The sequence below is a fragment of the Cupressus sempervirens genome, chromosome 3, assembly GCF_028749045.1.
Source record: "Cupressus sempervirens isolate cs-2001-9-10 chromosome 3, ASM2874904v1, whole genome shotgun sequence".
Taxonomy (NCBI): domain Eukaryota; kingdom Viridiplantae; phylum Streptophyta; class Pinopsida; order Cupressales; family Cupressaceae; genus Cupressus; species Cupressus sempervirens.
The window spans coordinates 556,996,492-557,017,157 of NC_143120.1; the positions used below are offsets into that span (position 1 = coordinate 556,996,492).

At 35.1% G+C, this 20,666-nt stretch overlaps 1 protein-coding gene across 5 annotated transcripts in view; it reads left to right on the forward strand.

Moving 5' to 3' along the window:
- LOC149567638 (protein argonaute PNH1-like) overlaps positions 1 to 20,666 on the forward strand; it is a 164,546-nt gene that overhangs the window by 126,303 nt on the left and 17,577 nt on the right. For all 5 annotated transcript variants that reach the window (XR_016362452.1, XM_089820887.1, XM_089820886.1 and 2 more), the window contains exons 12-21: positions 7,471 to 7,590; positions 7,750 to 7,909; positions 8,024 to 8,145; positions 8,298 to 8,435; positions 8,675 to 8,817; positions 10,797 to 10,859; positions 10,989 to 11,052; positions 11,135 to 11,270; positions 11,390 to 11,463; positions 11,574 to 11,668. Coding sequence is in view for 4 of the 5 variants with exons in the window: in XM_089820887.1 (XP_089677013.1) it covers positions 7,471 to 7,590; positions 7,750 to 7,909; positions 8,024 to 8,145; positions 8,298 to 8,435; positions 8,675 to 8,817; positions 10,797 to 10,859; positions 10,989 to 11,052; positions 11,135 to 11,270; positions 11,390 to 11,463; positions 11,574 to 11,668 (1,115 nt within the window). In the remaining variant the exon portion in view is untranslated. The remainder of the gene's footprint in view (positions 1 to 7,470; positions 7,591 to 7,749; positions 7,910 to 8,023; positions 8,146 to 8,297; positions 8,436 to 8,674; positions 8,818 to 10,796; positions 10,860 to 10,988; positions 11,053 to 11,134; positions 11,271 to 11,389; positions 11,464 to 11,573; positions 11,669 to 20,666) is intronic.

Sequence of the window (20,666 nt, forward strand, 5' to 3'; positions counted from 1 at the left end):
AAGATTTAGGACTCCATTCCTTCCTAGGACTGGAAGTATGATAGAACTCTGACACCATCATACTTAATCAAGGAAAGTATATATTAGACATCTTGAAGAGATTTGGAATGTGGAATTGCAAACCTATGTCTTCTCCTATGGAGACTATATTACATAAACTTAAGGAAGTAGCAGCAGAATCACCCTCCATAAATTCTACTCTTTACAAACAGGTGATTGGGTCTCTTATGTACTTGGTAAATACAAGACCTAATATTTGCTATGTTGTTAATGCTTTAAGTCAGATTATGTGTGAACCAATGGAGATTCACCTAGTTGCAGCCAAACACATTATGAGATACTTACAAGGGACGCTTAATCTTGGGCTCAAATATGAGAAAGTTGACTTGGACTTACATGGGTACATAGGCTCAGATTGGGCTAGAAGTGTTACTAATAAAAAAAGCACTTCAGGATGTTGTTTTAGTTTAGGCTCAGTGATGATATCTTGGATATGCAGAAAGAAGGCATCAGTAGCATAAAGTTCCACAGAAGCTGAATAAATTGTCACAGTAATGGCCTCTCAGTAGGTAGTTTGGCTTAGAAAGTTACTTGTGGGATTATTTGGTCAACTCATGAATCCTTCTATTATTCATTGTGATAATTAGAGTTCCATCAAGCTTTCTGTGAATCCAATTTTTCATGACAGGTCCAAGCATATTGAAATTCCTTACCATTATGTAAGAGATATGGTGGACAGGAATACTGTAAATTTAGAATACATTTGCACTGCAGGTCAGACAATAGATATTCTTCCCAAACCTCTCTCTCGAGTGAAGATAGATCACTTAAGGAAAAGACTTGGTATGGTTGAATTATAATATATTTGTATTCTATAATTATTAATGAAATAATTTTTGAGTTAAAATTATTATTGTCAGGCTATTGACTATTATGGGCTCCACCATTTGTATTCATTGTTTAAGAGGTGACAATCTCTAAGATAATGAATACTTGTATAAAAGACATTATGAGAGATGACGATCTCTTAGATAATGTACTGAGTAGTAGAGAACTACTATCAGATCTGAATGAGTTCAAGATCACATTGTGATATAGACATTTCTGTGCCTATGAGTCACAATTTGGATAAAAGAAGAATTTAATCATTCTTTGGATTTTATCTCGTGAACTAGTAGATGTTAACTTAGGATCATATTGTGATATAGGCCTATGACACAGTATCATGTGTTCAATGATACCACATGCTTAGAAGATTCAGATAGATATGGAGTATCAATCTATGCTTATTCATCTTAATTGATGATGCTAGATATGTTATCTCTCAGTATGATTATCAAGTTAAGAGGGAGTATTACTTCTGTAACTCTGTTAATCATGACTGTTCTGAATTACAGATCGTACAGATCTTGTAATGCATGAATAGCCTTAGTTGGATTTGCCTCTTTAATAAGCTTAGATGATTAAACTTATCGGTGGCCTCCTTAGGAGCATTTAATAATGTTCTTTTGCAAGATTGTTGTTAGTATAATTACTAACTAATTATGTTTTCAAGGAGACACCAATCATGGAATATAATCAATAGTTTATTCACAAGGGCCGACCTAGAAAGAGACATGTCCTTTGAAAGGACATGCCTCTTGGGTGCAATATAAGTATGAGGTAAGAATGAGGTTAGAGAACACACAATACACAATCAGGTCTGCTCCTCTACATTACTGCCTTATGCGATTTATTGCAGGGATAAGAACATTTCTAGAATAGTTATTATACTATTGGTAACATTTCATACAAGTTTGATATATAAAAGATCATCTTCAACAAGCACTTAAAGGCACTGTAAAGTTTGGTTGTTCAGAATTTGTAGAAACTTTACATTTATAGCACCTATATGAGTCTTCTTTGGTTAAACTTGAAGTTGAGCCACCCTACCAACATCTTGCATAATATTTGGGTGTGTAGTTGTGACATAAAATAAACTTTGAATCATTGACATGTACAAAGTTTGATTAGTTTCAAGAGATTCATTGGCCTTACTCAATTTGCATATTGTAATTCATCGGGTTGCTCATAGGATTGCATTCTTCTGCTTTGAAATTATTTAACATTACTTTAAAAAGTTGGTTTGAAAAAGAAATGTTCCATTAGGTGATTGTAATATTTACAAACCAAAAAATAAGACAGCTCACCAACTGTTGACCTGTAACGTGCCGCTACGGAACCTTGGAGGACAACCCTCATGATTGAGAATTTGACAAATATATATATATATATATATATATATATTAAAGCAAAGTTTACAACTAATGTCATCTTTAGAAGTAGGTCCTCTCAAGTTCCCTGACATTGCCACTAGGCATGTATATTTAGATCATAACTGAATCAATTGAATAAAGTTATAAACATAAAATGATGTGAAAGATTAACATAATGGAAATAAATTAATTTTAAACTGCATCCAAATATAAGACACGATTACATTACAATAATCAAATCAACAGTTACCTAATTCCATCACTGCATTACAAACAATCATTGGTACATTTTGTTGATGTTAGTTTTGTACCACTACATAACATATAGCAAATTGAATACCTGATATGGAATATCAAATCCTCAATTCCTCTCTTGAGAAGTTAATACTCATGAAGACATAAGCAAAAACTCCAATGTTCCTTACACGTGTGGATACTAACTTAGTATATTGAAGTGATTTGCTAGTAATCATGTAGGCGGGCTTATGTTATTTATTCGAAGATAACTTGGTGGTACTTTGCTTGCTTGACTTGTTCTTTTCTCCTTGATCACTTTCACTTTCAATTGCTCCTACCACTAAATGCTTGTTGCTCCACTACTACTCCTATGGATGGAGAAATTAGGAAATGGATGGGGATCTAGCCAAATGAAAGCTTGCCAACAGTGCTACCTCCATTGGTGTGATGATTCTAAGGGATACTCTTAGGATTTTCACATTGACACCTAGCTTCCAACCCAACTTGAAGTACAAGTGGAAAGATGATATGCAAGTAGAACTTAGGAGTGATTGGACTAGATTACCACACAAGGCTTCCTAACAAGCCACTAGGATGCTAGTGGCCTACTATATATGTCCCTATCAAACATTCACTAACATCACCATGCAATTAGCCATCCACTTTTACTCTAACAACATGAAATGAAATCCTATTTTAATTTGAGAGATGAGAAGAACCATGCAATACACCAAAATGATCATGTATATCCACCATGTAAGCCACAACAATGAATAGAGAACAATTTTGATAGTATTATATAGAGGCTCCAAATTAGAGCAAAATGGCCTTATATAGAGGCTCCAGATTACAATGAATGGCCGAGATTAAGAGGCAAATCAAGGGCTGAGATTATATCTTACAAACCCTAATTAGGGTTACCATTTCAACCAATTACATGAGGGCACCAACTTTGTGGGCCAATCAAAAAATTACAATAATTTGTCAACCAATGAGGGACACTTGGCATGATTTGATTGCATGCACATGAAAGTGCCACCTTATCAACCTTATCTTATAAATTTATTCAATCCTTGAGATAAGGTGACGCCTTGGATGCTTGAGCTTGTCCGTAGAAACTTTCTCATCACCACTCAAACTTGCTCGTACTTGATGTCCTGACCCTGAAAGAATGAGGTCTTCATGCACTTGGGGTAATCTTGCCTCGGCCTCGATGGCTTCCCTGGATGTGAACTTCTTTGCAACTTGAGAGCCTTGCTCTTGGCCGCTACCTTGAAAGCGAACTTAACCTCCCCCATTATCCTTGCCTTCCTTAACCTTCTTGGTCTTCAAACCTTCCCATTCGAATACAACCAAGCTAGCTTGCATGAATAGCCAAGCCTTGCCTCAAATATTTTCAAATCTCTTCTACTAATCCGCTCTTTCTTGAAATTGCGGGGCTTCTTGAATCTCAATCTTCAATCAAATTTGCCCTTCACCTAATTTCATTCTTCACCAAAGCTCGCACTTCAACCTTTGCCGGTTTGCAATCAAATAGAAGGGCTAGGACCCCATGTGGAATTGCTTCTAGTTTTGCACTGCCCTAAGTTGTAATTCTAGATTTTCACTTATAATTCTAGCCCAATCAAATTTTCCCTCTCCATTTGCATTTTCATCAATAAATTAATACATCCAATTCTCAAATTGCATACCTTGTGAGACGACCATGACTTAGTTGAGCAGCACAATGAGGTCGCCATTCTCTGATTTGAAGTCTGATTGGGTGAACCTTGACGCCTTGGCAACTCCCTTCTTGCCCTCATGTACCCAATTTTGTTCTAGGAGAGTGAAGTAGGCATCTTGATTATCTTGGTGGAACTTGGTAGCCTGATCCATCATTTGTCTCACAACTGTATCATATTTACTGTACCGATATTGGTATCGGTAATTCGCCTCATTTTTGAGAAGTTGGTTTTGAGCATCATATTCTTTGTCTTTCTTAGTATTTGTTCCCTTAGGATTCTTGCTTGCACTAACATCTACCATCCTAAACACTTATTTCCGCCCCTTCGTTCTAAGTGATATGGACTACCCTTATTGATCTCCAACCTTCTTTCTATCAATGGATTCTAACTTATTTCTGCCTCTCCAAGTCCTATCACTACACTTATCAATCTCCAATCTTCAACCTAGGTGTGGGACTACCACTTATTTCTGCCCCTTCGTTACCTTAGGATGAACTGCACTTATATCTCCCAACTTCATTCCTAGAGTAGTTTAGCTTATTTCTGCCTCGCCAAGTGTCCTATCATGGATTCTACACTTATCTCTCTAATCTTCAAACTATAGATGGGATGATGAAGTGGTGGATGATGAATGTAAGAACCAAGAGAAACAAAACTAGATAAGAACAAGGAGCGAAATCTGCTTAAGGACCACCTTTCAGCTCTAGAATGAATTGAATTCACCTTTACCAATAGCCGGGTCTTCTTTGAAGTTCGGATTAGACCTAAGAATTTTGAGCCCCTTGCAAATAATGATGCCCTAGCTGAAAAAATCAGAATTCTGTCCTCTTGAAATTGCCCATGCATGTGCCAAAATCAGGTCCTTGATCATGTACTTCACCAACAAAATTGTCCAACCTAGGAAAATCAGACCTCCAAAAATTTCGGCTCCACAAATTTCGGCACAGCTCAAGAAAAATCACCAAGAACAAGTGCAGATCTGCCCTCAAAAATCGTCAACATGGAAAATTCTGCCCTAGAAACAATTCGCTAAGGCCTTGAAGTCTGCTCCAAGCACACCAATCTGCTCCTTCAAAATCGCTAAGTTTGATAATGTTGTCCCTTTGCAAAGAAAAATCACCAAAAATGGAAGAAGGCTGCCTCAAAATCGCCAAGGGAAGGAAGAGACCTGATTGTGGAATGAGAAATGAAGGGGGAAGCCTTCTTATACCCAACTCCACACACTCGTCATGCTGGCCGACTTGCACCTATAGGAGAGAAAAAATTTAATTAGTGCACAATTCTGGCCTAGATTTAAATGCCAAGCTAAAAACTAATTTTGCCATAGTGGATTTTGCATTTTTAATTGCCGGTTAAGACCAAGATTGCAAAAATAAAATTAATAAAGCCTTGGAGGTGCTAAACACTTTCATTTAATGATGCTTTAGTAATTAAAATATCATTTAAAATCGGATTTGACAAGCCAAAATCGATTTTTTCAATTTTAATTTACCAATTTCCTAAAAGATTTTAAAATCTTCAAGGTGAGTTTAACCTTTTTAATGCCACTTTTTGCAATTTAATCCAAAATCGATTTTGCAATGCAATTTTAATTTTTTAACAAAAATGAATCATTTCTCCAGAATCTAAAATTGATTTTCCAATTTGATTTCACCATCACAAAATTATTATTTTTCACCAAAAATTAAAATTTCCGAAACAATTAAATCTAAAAAGATTTATTTTTTGAAAATGCTAAAGATTACATAATTAAATCCAGTTTTCAAAATAAAACTGTCTAAGTCCAAAATTTTGTAAATTTATCCTGCCAAGTATAGTCCAAATTATTGAGAAAATGTTGTCTTTGAAATTTGTTCGGCCTAAGGATAAAGTTACTAGTTCCGGAAAATCAAGCTAAAACCAGGTGAAAAACAAATCCAACCTCCTCTCTCCTAGCTTGAAGGTGTCCAAGATGTAAAATTTTCTAAAATTGAAAATTTTCGGACAACTTCAAAAAATATTTGCTAAGACAACCGAAAAAATTCCAAAAATCCACGAAAATTGCCAAGGCTTGCTCGAAAAAGGGGGTCCCCGAAATTTTTGGGGGGATGGTGTGAAAACCTCACAACACATTTTTACATTTACAATTTGCAATCATCTCCTCAAGGAGAATACATTACAACAATTGTACATATGCTTAGAGATACATGGTATTATGCAAATAAGTATAGTAGGGATCATCTGCGATCACGATTCAGGAATTGTAATGATGATACAAGTCCATTCAAAAGAACATAATCAAAACTTTCAAAACTTTAGGGAGAAGAAAAAACATTACTACCCAATGCAAGGAGATAGATACAAGGTCCCACACCACACAAGAAAACATAAGCAAGGCTGCTAGTAAGGTTACCAAATATCCAAGGAATAACTTAATGGATACACTAAGGTTGAAATCATGTGGCATTTTAACATAAAATTTTGGAGGAACAAATTAAATTACAAATTTAACATTTACTGATTAGAGGGTTTGCTGAAGGAGGTTATTTTTTAAGAGTGCTCTTGATGGATAAATTTGAAGTTTAATGGTATTAAAATATTTTCATAGCTAATAACTTAATTCCAATTTAAGATCAATTTAGGGCATCGTATTGGGCATGCTTAATAATTCAGCACAGTAGGTTAGTGGATGCATCAATGGACACAAGTGCACAAGGATTGGATGTTTAACTCTCCTTGGATGTATAAATAAATCATAAGTGCATTCAAGTTCATTGTGATGGCCTTACAAACTCCTTTTAAGGCAATAGCTAAAGTAATAACCTCATACTAGTAGATAGTCATGGTAAGATGATTTTTGATAAATCTGCTTTAATTCATAATAATGGCAATGGTGATATTGATTAACCATGTGCATATGTGGTGAGGAAAAATGGATGCAGTAAAACTGAGTTTTACTTTAACGTCGTCTGCCTTCCAGTCTCTGTATATGCATTCATAAAGACTAAAGTTTATGGAATAGTGATAAGGTTTTTTTATTTTTCTGTCGGAGTGAAAAATTGATATGGATTACTCCAATTGTACAATTCTGTAGACTGTTCTAATGTTTGGTCATCAATCTACATATTTGTTAATAGATTGTCCTTTGAGTATGATAAAGCTTGAGTTTGTCTTCATTTTATACATTTTAGGTTATGTATCTTGATTCAATTGCTGCTATGTACATGTTTTTACTTGAAACTTACCTCACATATCATTGGATGCAAGTGCAACAGAGAATGGTAGATGGAGGCAGAGTAAGATATTGGGCTTGTATCAATTTTTCACGTGTTCAGGAGATTCCTGCTAACATATTTTGTAAGGAGCTGGCTGAAATGTGCCAGATTTCTGGCATGGTAAGTGTGGACTCTGGACAGAATTACCACCTTTCAAACTACTAGAACTAGCTTTCTTTTGCAATAAGTATAGATGTTTCCAGTTGTTAATTTGTTGTATATGTTAATACAATGCTACATTATGCCAGTCGTAATTCATTGTCATCTCATTTTCTTCAGGAGTTCAATTTGCAACCCGTAGTTCCACTGTATACATCACCTCCTTATCAGGTTGAGTCTGCATTGAAACGTGTGTACACTGCTATAAAAAACAGACTAAAGGAAAAGGAACTGGAGCTTCTAATTGCAATTTTGCCTGATAACAATGGTCCTTTATATGGTATGTGATATGAGCTATGTATTCTTTTACTTTTGGTCCAAGTAGCCGGTCAGGATATATGGGGCGAAGGTATGGCAAGCTAAGTGTTGAATTCTGTCTTTATGCTTTCTCTAGGAGAACTGAAAAGGATATGTGAGACTGACCTCGGCATAGTTTCTCAATGCTGTTTATCCAAACATGTAACAAAGAAGAGCAAACAGTACATGGCAAATGTAGCTCTCAAGATTAATGTTAAGGTGAATAGTGTGATCTGTTGTAAATTTTGGTGGATGTTTATTTGAACTGCAGATATGCAATTTTTTTAGTTTATGTCATCTATGTTGCATGAACCAGCTCCCATGGAAGTAATTCTGGCTTAATTTATTTTTTATGGTGGGATTGGTTATAGGTGGGTGGAAGGAACACTGTTCTTGCAGATGCTCTTAAGAGGAGGATATCTCTTGTCACTGATGTCCCAACTATAATATTTGGAGCAGATGTAACTCATCCTCACCCTGGAGAGGACACCAGCCCTTCCATAGCAGCTGTAAGCAAATAATGCTGCCATCTTTACTTTAGTTCATGGATGTTTTGTGTCTTTAAATTTTCTTTCACTTAATTTATTTTGAGTGTTATAGTTGGCATGTATGGTCCTTACCATAGAGATGAAAACAGAGGAGATATCAATGGCTTTCCTCATGATTTCTAAAGATTCACGTAAAGTACAGTCTGCATTTAAGCTTTGTCACATCTTGTTTCAAGTCTATGTGATGGATGTCAAACCAGGTTGTGGCTTCCCAAGATTGGCCAGAAGTCACAAAGTATATGGGTCTCGTTTCTGCTCAATCACATCGTCAAGAGATGATTGAAGACCTTTATAAGGTTGTGCAAGATTCTAAACGAGGACCTGTTGCAAGTGGCATGATAAGGTATACTTAAAATCTTGAACTGATGTAACTAGATTTCATACGAAAGAAAATAATTGGATAAATGTCTCTGTTTTTTGGTCTAGTTTTTCCCTGTTGAGTCTATGTTACCTTCTTTTGTGTTAGCTTTTCTAGATTCTAAATGTTTCGTAAGTTCTTATTATGTTAGTTCTAAGTGATTAGTTAGATTTGTGTATTCTGATGATCTAAATGCAACAGACTGTTAAATCACCAGCTGGCAGACTGTTTGTATTCAGTTTCCCAGTTAAGAAGTAACTGTGATCCATGTCTAGAACTAATTAATTGTCATATTTAACATCCAAATGTCGTATGGATAACCTCTTTTACACAGGTCATGCTCTTAGCTTACTCTAAGCAGTATATCTTTGGGTTACATTTTGGGAGATTTTATTTAGTGTATTAATAAGACAATGGGCAGCTGGCAATCATATTTAGTGTTCTCTGAGATGTGATTCTTTTGAAAATTTATGTAACTTATTTAGTGTATCTTCTGCTTATTTCTGAAATGAAAGGCTACTGATAATGGTAGAGAGAACATAGAATGCATCAAAATGAAGTCATTGCTCTGAGGGACTTATGCAATATTCTCTAAAATATCAGGTAATATGGGTTAGTATTTAAATGCCACAGATTGAAGTTACAAAGAATGTCATTGAAGCAACATTTAAACAAATTCGCGTTTCACTAAATTGGAAGGTTCTCATAGAAACTGACATAGTTTATGAATGGTTCTACCAATAGGCTTATTATTATTTCTTTCAGACAGTGAGATGTAATGAAAATTTTAAATGTAATGAAGGGTATCTTGGCATGTTATTACATTTAGGTTACAAATCGACATCCTGTTTAAGAATAACACATTTTAATCTTTTTCTTATACTGAATTTCAAGCTACTCAACCGCAATCTTTTATTCAGTTTTCTCTATTCGATTCGTTTGGAAAGACTATGCTTGCATGAAATTATTGATGAAAATAATAGATTATAGATATTGATTCATAAAATCAATTCTTTATCAGATTTAAAATAAACTGCATTATTAAATGAAAGATTGCATGCCGAAATAAATCTCTGTCCAGTCTAGTTTGGCAAATCATTTTCCCCATGTCTATGGCCATTTTGTAAGAGAATTTTATTTCTTCTTGTTGTGGAAACAAATTTTCCTGTTATAGCATTCATTGGCCTTTATGTCCTGTGAAATTATCACTTATGCAAATCCATATGCAGTTATTTTGCATTTCGCATGAAATGAAATTGCTAATGTGAGCGTGCATTTCAACTAACACATTGATTGTACTTGTTGCTATTTAGATTAAACTCATGGTTCTGTAAGGGCTTCTGATGACCCCTGTCTAGAATCTCCGTTGTTGCTTATCCCAAGCTTGGTATTTGAAATCTTTTTGAATCTCTGCTTCATTATTTGACATCAATGAGTTGTATTTCTATTTTGCATCCTTTTAAAAGTTAAATCCCTCATCTCTTTTGTGGTAACCACATGTCAGGTGCAAAGGATGTTTCTAGATTGATTTGAATTTTTTGGTGTTCAAAAAGAAAAAAACTGAATAGCTGGTCAGTTCCCTGATTGTGATTTTATATGGTGAATGCCTTTTATCGGTAATGAGTAATCTTTATAACACACTGTTGTCTTCAGTGCTACTATCAATTTTATTTTCTATTAGCTTGGAATCTTACCATTCCACTTATTGTATTTCAATGCTTTTATGTTATCCAATGTTTGGCTTAGATTGCTGACTTTGTGTTTGATACTTTCTATTTCCATTTCTGCATTCATATTATGTTTCTATGATGCCAGTTATCTGTGAAAACCCTTTTTAGTAACATTTAAATTATAGGATGCTAGTATGTTAGTGTGTAAAAAGCAATGACTTAACATTAGTTTCTGGCTTCTTTGGAGTTTTCATTAAATGTAAAGCAACGCATGTCATATACTGGTTCTTGCAGGGATCTTTTGATTTCTTTTCGCAATGCAACAAATCAGAAGCCTAGAAGGATCATATTCTATAGGTAATTGATGAACTGGCTGTTTGTTAGTAATGTCACCGATACAATTATATGGATCTCAGTTATGATTCATCAATTTGTACTGTATGTCTGTTCACATTGCACAATCTCCATGATATTACTATGATACAGAGATGGAGTAAGTGAAGGGCAGTTCTATCAAGTCCTCCTTCATGAATTGGATGCAATCCGTAAGGTAAACACCTAGGCCCTCAGCTATTTGTCTTGCGATTAGATTGCATTTGTTGATTATGTGTACTCATAGACTCATCTTTCAGGCATGTGCATCCCTTGAGAAGGATTATCAGCCTCCTGTGACTTTTATTGTGGTTCAGAAACGACATCACACACGGCTGTTTGCTAATAATCATCGCAACAAGACTATGGTTGATGGTAGTGGGAACATATTACCAGGTTAAAAATTTGCATCCCAGTCTCTCATAGTGAGTGTATGATGATGTGAGTGGTTGCTTAATGTGCATTGTAAAATTTGACTTTTATGAAGGTTCTGAAATGTTTGCACTTTTTAACAGGCACCGTAGTTGATTCCGAGATTTGTCATCCGACTGAGTTTGATTTTTACCTCTGCAGTCATGCTGGTATTCAGGTATATATGGAAAGGATATTTAACTCCCCTGATTTTTTTTTGTGCACAAAGTATTATTAAAGTGGTCATCTTGTTATGTGGCTGATTCAAAAATATAATTTTGTTTACAGGGAACTAGTAGGCCAGCGCACTATCATGTTCTTTGGGATGACAATAAGTTTAAGGCAGATGACTTGCAGTCTTTAACAAACAATCTTTGTTACACGTACCCTCTTTCTCTTTTCTCCTCTCACAGAGCTCTCTCTCTATGCAAGTTTTCTTTTTTTAGTGTATGCTATTAAATCTTTGTGCAATTTTACTTTTACTTCTAGTTACATTTTAGTGGTTAAGAAATTGCTTTTATATTTCTTCCTCTTGAGATTTTAGCATTTGTTTTTAACTGTTTTCTCAAGAATAGCTGTTTATGAAGTTCTCCTAATCACCTTTTCCCCTTGTGTTGTTTTGGCTACAAGTTGATTAAAATATCTGTGACACTGAAAATTCTACACCTTACTACCACTCTGACATAGACCTTGGTCTCAATGAATATTAAGGCATATGGTTTTGATACTGATCCTTCTTGGACAAGGGTCTTTAACTGTTATGGCATCACCTCTCCTATATATACGGCTGATCTGCTTTTTTTTCAATTTTGTTTGTTTTAGTTTATGAATGAGCAAATTGATCTAATTTGTAAGTTACTAAAAGATGTATTGCTACATAATTCTATAATGTGTAGAGATAGTTTTTGACAAGAAAGTCAAAGGCATCTTTTTCATGTATGCAAAAGGTAGTTTCATAAGATAAGAATAGGAAGAGGGCATGATTCCAAATGATGGAAAACAACAATCACTTTTGTTTTGGCAATGTTGTACCTATACGAGTACTTTTGTATTTTGTCAAGTTGTTAGCCAAAATCTTGCTGTTTCTCATTTGTATGTCACACTTGCATCTTTGTTCCTTATATTTGTCAATGTTATGTCTTTGTAGCGTAATAGCTGTTTAGGGATTATGAAAGGAGCTTTCTAGCATTTCAGCCAAGGTGATCGTGGAAACTTGGACAATAAATGAATGACAGACATTTTTACAAAGAAAACTGGTCTTCAGGATTTCTGAAACACATCTTGACCAGGAGATGCAGGTTTTTAAAATTTCAAGAGTAAAAAAGATTGAATAGATGATATGAACCACATTAAGGTCAGGGACCATCAAACTCTGAGGTAAAAATCATTCAAACTTTTCTCACCAAAGCCAAGATATGCCAAACAGAAGAAATGTACACGGAGGTCAAAATCACTCAGAGATGTTTGCCTAGTACCCAGGTGCATGCCATAGAGCAAGAATGTCATGTTTTAGCTAAGTTACCATGGTTCGTCCCTGGACCCCCAGACCTGCAGAAGTTCGAACTGATTCAAAGTTCGGGTCCAGTTCACAGTCTGATTTGGGCAAGGTTCCAATTTTTGCCTGCTGGTTCAATCTGGTTTGAACCAAGTTCGAACCCGGACAAACCAGGCCAAAAAATCGAATCAACTTCGAACCCAGTTTGAACCACATGCTTGTTGGGCCTCGTGCATGGCAATAAAGTGTTCTTTTTTTGCAAAATTAATAAGTTTTTGACATCCACAACTCTAAAAGGTTGTATTGAAATGCTTTTGTTGGCCTCGCATTGTCATTTTTTGAAGAATTTGATGCCAATACCATTGTTGCTGCTGATGATCCCATTGGCATTAGCTATATTGCTGAGTTAACTAATGCTAGAGAAGAAGATGAAGAAGAAGACGAAGATTGAAGAATTAAGAATATTAATAGATTTTTATTCCATTAGTTGAATAATGAACGTGAAACAATGATACTTGAATTTGATGCTATGATATATTTTTAATGTTTTGAATCTTTTATGTTGAACTATATGATGGTATGATCACTATGATTGCAAGTTTGTGGTGTTTTTGTTGTTTAAATGTGTTTATGCTACTATGCTACATTCTAATTTTAACTCATGCTTCATTAATATATATATATATATATATATATATATATATATATTACATGTTTTTGTACTAACAAACCCAAATCCTTTTCCAAAATCTTGACGAACTTGCGAACCGGTTATCAATCTTCAAACTTGGAACCGAATCCAAACTGGTAACTTAGTGTTTTAGTGAACATATTGAAAAACTGCATATAGTAGAAAAAGTGCAATGTCAACAAAAATTAGAACATGAGATAGTCAAATGGCAGTGTGTCAATCAAGACATGGTAGTAAAGTGCAATTTAATCCTTCAAATGTGTGTCAAGGCACTAGATTGTCAAAATTTCAAGGAGAAAACATAAGGAAACAGGTTCAATTTCCATCCTAAGTGTGTGACAAAGATGTAGAACATCATTTTTCCCCACTTGACATTTACAAGTACTATTCTAATTAAAGCGTCCATCTGAAACACATAAAATTTTGCTGTAACTTACTAGAGACACAATTTCCTTACAAGCATAGATGCTATAAATCACTTAAGGAAAACCATCAGTCACTACTTAGAAGTCCAATCTATTTATAAATAATATCCATATCAAAAGCCAACCATGGAGGACAGCAACGACTTAGACTTCTGCATTTGATGCCCCTATGGGAATTTGAATTTTGGTGTCCACAATGAGTTGAATGGTTCAACACATACTTGCCTGGTGTGTTTTCACCAGGTTTTCTGTTTGGCACTATGTTTTACCAAGTAGTCAAGTTCTAGTAAATTTGCTTTAGACAAATTAGTGTGTTTGTGCCATTAACTTGATGAATACCCACCTAATTAAAAAAATACTTATTGAAAAATACTTTTATAAACAAAAATGTGTCAAATATCCAATTTTCACCTTAAGTGATGAATTTGTGAAAACGGTGTGTAACATGAAGTTGTGGTTTCGAAGGCCTTAATTTGGGCTGCTGGTGGGGGCTTGACCTCCAAAATCCCACAAGGGGCATTGCCCCTTGACCCTTTTGGGGCGTTGTTCCTTGACCTCATTGTAATTGGTTCCTCCAAATCACTGTAAGAGGCACTACCCGTTAATCAAATTGGGTGTCCACTCGTAGATCCCACTAGTTATTGGGATCTCTTGTCTTATTTGAAACTTAATTATTAGAAGTTGTGGAGACCAGATTTGAGAACTTAAACAATTATCTCTATCGCTATCATTATATCATTGATCAATGACAAAGTATCATATTATGATTATCAATTTAAGTGCCATCATTATTATATCACATAGTTTGCATACTTTGCAAGTACTCTTTGAGTTGCCAAGTACTCTTTACTTTTTTTGCTCCGCAAGTTTTTACAAGTTTAATTGTGACCTAAAAATTGCCAATGCAAGGAGTAAAATATTGCTTTCACAGTTTTTTTGTTGTAAAACCATGCATTTTCTCTTCTAAGATGTCAATTTTTATTATTAAAAAAAATTTTGTAATTGAATTCTGAACTGACTTTTTTCGAAGTTTTTGTCATGTTTAATGCCGAATCAAAATTTTTGGGCTTGCCGAATACTCTTTGGATCGGAATTTGCAAACTATCGCATATCATAGTTTAAGAACTCTATGAATCCAGAGGCACATCCACCAAAGCACGACAAAATGACCCTAGCCTAGGACTCTGTCGATTCGTCCCAAGTCTAGGCTAACTCGCCGAGTCAACTAGACTCGCCTGGCTCTTCAATTCCTAAACTCTTGATTTGGTCACAATAGACACAAATTATGAAGTGATTGTTATTTTTATAGCTTTGCTTTGACTTTTTATGTTTATAGCTCTTTCAAACACAAAAGGAGCATTCTTTCATTTGCAAGACAAGGAAGAGAGAAAATAAGGGATCAAAAAAAGTATTGGGGTGTTAGTGAATAGGTCACCAAATCGATTGCAATTTGCATCTTGAGCCAGCGATGTTTTACATCAAGATGTCGGCACAACTGGAGCATGTTTAAGCATATACACTCTCAAATGTGCAACATGTTGGCCATGAAAAGGTTAAATGATCTTGTGTCTATCATTACAACCTTTGCCTCTATCACAAATAGATCTTGGGTATTCAAACATCTTTCATTATAGAGGAAGTTGATCCATAGGTTGAGTGAAACACTGCAGTCGATGATCTTGTCATCAATGATGAAAACTTGGAATGGGTTGATTAGGTGAATCAAGAGGCAGAGACAATAGTGAGGTAGAGGAGGAGGCTAAAGCTTGAGGAGACCCATTGTAGGACCCTAAGACTACAAGTGAGGATGTGGATGTCACTGAGGCTAAGCCTCAAATGTAGGTAGAGATCATCGCCGAAAAATCTTCTAGGATCCATCTTAGGCGTAGGAAGGTTGCAGTTTTGACTAGTCACTTGTATAAGCTACTATGAGCCTTCGTCTTCTAGGCTCTAGCTTTGTTTTTAATATATGTTTTGAACTTTTGATTCCATGAATATTGTAGACATTTGACTGTGACACTAGTTATAAGTTCAACTTATTTCCTTCATAAATTTCCATTTTTACTTATGTGATCAATCTAAACTAATGTATGCAAAGTAGCTTCTATTTATCTCAATTATCCTTTTATATTAATTTATTGAATGATGCATGAATTTTTTTTTAAATCCTTAAATTGTTTTGGAATATCTTGTGTTTTTCAAATTGTTGAGTCCTTGCCGAGATTTTGCTGTGTCCGAGTCTGAGTAAAAAATTAGCTTGTCGAGTTTGAGCCTTGTAACACTGTAGTAAATGGTACAACATAGGCTTCAATTTCTTGGGAGAAAGGTAGAGGATGAATAAAGGGATGACATCTATTTATATGACAATGATCCTTATAGTGATTTAGCAAGATAATATGAGGTTAGCCTATTGTTTATAACATATGAGATTTTTTATTTGGAGAGGCAGGCAATAGAGGATGTGGCTTTAACAAAGGAATCTATTTGATTGTCTTTTGGCGATATTGACGAGGAGGAGTCGTCCTTGCCATCTAGTAGTAGGATAGAGGTTGAGTTGGTGCCACAAACACAACATTCAAAGCCAAGCAAGGAGTTGCAATGGAGTGCAAGTATTAGAACCTCTAAGTTTGCAATAGACTAGAGAAAATGAAGATGTATGATGTATAATGGAACTAGTGAATTTTGATGATTATTTTCGGAGGCAATCATTGTATATCATAATCCAGTTAACTATTTTATTAGTTAGGACTTTGCATAATGATGTTTTTTTGTCTCAACTTGTGTTGAAATCAATTAAATTTAATATGAAACACATTTGTACCCTTATATGGATTCATCGGATGCATTTCATTGAACTTTGTAAAAGAAAACAACTTTTAAGAAATTGCCAATTTTTTTGTGTACTTTTTTGGAGCCTTTGGTGAGTCAAATTTTTTTTGGGTCTATTGTGTTTTTGCCCAATTAAAATTTGCCAACTATGCTTAAATTAATTATTTCAACCACTTGGACTAAAATATCATTTTTAACGGAAAAGGGCATTTTAGTCTAAAAGTGAACCCTATAGCTGCTAAATATGGTGGTCATATTGCAATTTTGAGATGGTTTTTTCTGTAGTATTCTTAGATATTCTTTTCTTTGAAACACCAAAAAATAGTACTTTTGCAATTAAGGTTTGGAAAACATTCTTTTGCAATTAAGATTTGGAAAACATTCTTCAAGAACTTGCTTTTACGGTGCCTAGGGTTTCAAAACAAGGTTTTTAAGATTTACCACTAGTTATAGGAGGATTTATGGAGGTTTTCAAGGAAGCTTGGCATAGTTTATGGTGAGTTTAAGTGAGAACAGGCATAGAGCAGCAGGTCACATAATCCTTGAAAATCCTATTTGCACAGGATGCATGTGAGTTTCAAAGAATTATTTTAATGCAAGCAAGGACTATGTGGGTGTTTTTTGAGCTGAGATTCAAGCATGGGCAATTTGTAGTGGCAGTAGTTGGCGAACAATAGGTTTAGAGCTCCTTATACACATTACTTGAAGAACACCTAATACTAAGGAGCAAGACAGTGGGTGGACTGAATTAGTATTAGGAGGAATTCTAATACTTATTTTGAATCCGCAAATGTAACTTCAAAAACATCAAGCACCGACATAGAAATCCCCCAAGGGAAAAAGTCATGGCAAAATATTGCTTTTATTAATTTCTTATAAATTGTGGCCAACAACCCACATAAGACACTGATCATACAAATATGAGCTCCAATTTACAAGGCACCAACTCCCTTTGAGCACTAACTCAGTATGAGGCACCAACCTCTGTAATGTCCCCATTCCGCTAACTAAGTAGCTCAATTTCATGAAGTCTTATAATGATTGCAAAGAATTATGCAGATCACTAGTCTGTTGATTATACACACAGTCAAATGGACAATAATATATAGAGAAATAATGACCAACTCCTTTCATGGGATAAGCAATATGATGACAGAGAGTTGATGCCAAATTAGAGACATTGGCTACTGATGACTATACTTGTTATTTTGCTAAAGCACCGATTATGTGGAATTGAACATTGAACGGAAGAAGGAATGATAAAGCACATACCAACTCGTATAAGCATATATTGAATCAAAGAGATGATTAATGGGCAAAACTCAAAGTTGCGAGCTTCATCTATTAATAACCCAAACTAAGATAAATTTGGTAATTATTCGATGTTAACTAATATTCTCATTTAGGAACAATGATTCAGAAAGATGGCATGATGATTTCCAATGACAATGACTATCACAATCTTTTGAGAATTAAGATATATCTATTGTAGGAGGTAGTAATAGGTCCTCCAGTCAAACACACCGTGGCCAAGCCTGGAAGTCGTGTATGTAGACAACATCCATGTCAGTGGCTAATAAGGATATCACTACCAGCCGAAAAGGATATCAGGTCAATACATGGAGAGTTACGATGACTGTGCTAATAATCTTGTTGGGCTCTTATGATCAAGTCAAACATATAGTATAACGACACAATCCAAATTACATGGTTGAGTATTCAATTATCATCTATCAAATATGACTCATCGACTATGTTACCAAACAAACAACACAAGTACGTTCCAAATTCAGACGCAACAATTAAAGGGGAACTAGCAGATACGATGTTAACAAATGTTAAGAGAGTGGTTATCTAAGAAGTGGAAGCACTTCGTATATAAGTTGACAGATAACTAAATGATACAATAAGTAAGTGTAATGAGGAGGCATAATTTAGAAGAGAGGTGACTATTTGAGAGAAACAAATGAGACTATTTGGTATTTCTAAATTTATAGAGATATTGAAATCATTCATTTCAATAATCATTGTGGAATTAAGAATATAATGTAAACATATCCCTTCGTGCATTGCTTTGTTTAGAGCATTGGATAGCTTTTGGCAACCCACAGTGCAAGTGCCAGCCAGAGACAACATCCTACTAAAGCATATTCACTATCATTATATCAGAGACAACCTCCATTGTTCAATCGATATATCAGAGATGACCTCAATTGTTTAGAGTTGATATCGACACACCAGACACAACCTGTATAATAAACAACACACATTGTTATTATGCCAAGACAGCCTAAATTTTCACGTGATCCATCATTTATTCTGACAATGTTACCAGGTTATTTGAGCATATCTTTATCTGCATATCAGACTTCATATACTATTGATATATTGCTGTGCAATTATCATCATTATAGAGCAGTGCATGCATTTGGAATTAAGATTCATAATATTATCAGTCATTATCTATTGTAAGTAGCATATGCATTTGGAATTTAGCATCATATAATAGAATCTTGTTTATCAGCTATTTGTTTATATTCTTTGAATTGTGAAATATCAAGTAGTGTCCAAATTCTATAAAAAAGGGACATTGAAACTTCCAACAAACTTTTGTTGAAAAACTTATCTGTATCTACTCAATATTCATTAATATGCATTTCATATTTTTCTCATCACTCTATTTGTTATTTTCATTTTAACAAAAACCTTCTTAAACTTCATTTTCCTTTTTTATTTCATTAATATCCATAAAACAGTAATAAAATCTACTTTAAAATGGTGCTGCTTTTTGGTTCTCAAAATTGAAGATTTCTAAAATATCTTGGGCACCCAAATCTGTTCATGAAACCTTGACAGATCTGTATAAAAACTTCTTTTTATGTCACATTGTATCTTTCTTTTTCTGTAACATTAAATTTTTCTTTTTTTGTATTATCTAATCTTTCTTTTTATGAAACATTAAATTTCTCTCTTTATTACTGATTTTATTTATCCTATCATATCCTTAAGCATTCTTTTCTTGTTTCCTTTTGTTTACTGTACAAGGTAAACAAATACTTATCGCATTTAGTTGATTAAGATGTAACATAGAACAAAGACTTTATTCATATATGCAATATCCCATTCCAAGTACAATGATTACAATGATAATGATGATCCAATAGTCCATTCAGACGATGTACATATACTTTCCCTTAGGGGTGACTCAACCGTCACATGCCCTTTTGGATACCAATTCTACCCGTTGGCTATAATACTTTTTACTGACAACATCATCCCCCCCAAAAAGTAAAGTCGTCTCTGGACGACAAAATAGAGACAACTTTTACAACAACACTCAAACTATAACTCAAACACTAATTACGTCAAGATTTAGACAACTGGAAAGAGTGATGCGTCTCTGGTGTAGTAGACATCTGTGCTCTAAGCTCGTTCAACTCCACTCGTAGCTCACGCACTTGCCGAGTCTGTATCCTCAAATTTGCTTTAGCCTCCATTTGAATCTCCAAGGCTAATTGCATCATCTCAACAATCTCTCCAAGCTCGGTCTCCTTCTCTGCTGCCACTTCTTGTAGTTGATTCTGCTGGGCCAAAAATGTTGTCCTCTCAGATTCCCAAGTTGCTCTCTCCGACTCCCGAATTGTATTCTCTGCAACTAGTTTTGCCTTCATCGCTGATAACCTGGTAGTTGATTCCTCTTGAGCCCTCTTTGCTGCTGCCTAGTCTGCCTGGCTCCTCCAAAGGGCATAATAAGCATCCCTATATATCCAGACTATCTCGTGAGTCAGAGCCTCTATGCAGCTCTCCCTAACCGAGTCTCTCGTATTGGCCCAATCCTCGCGCATCTCTGAAGTCTCGACTCTGGGCCACCCACGCCCCTCAAAGCACATTGAAAAGGCAATTGGGCACCCTACTCTCATGAGGGATATGATGTGCTCTAG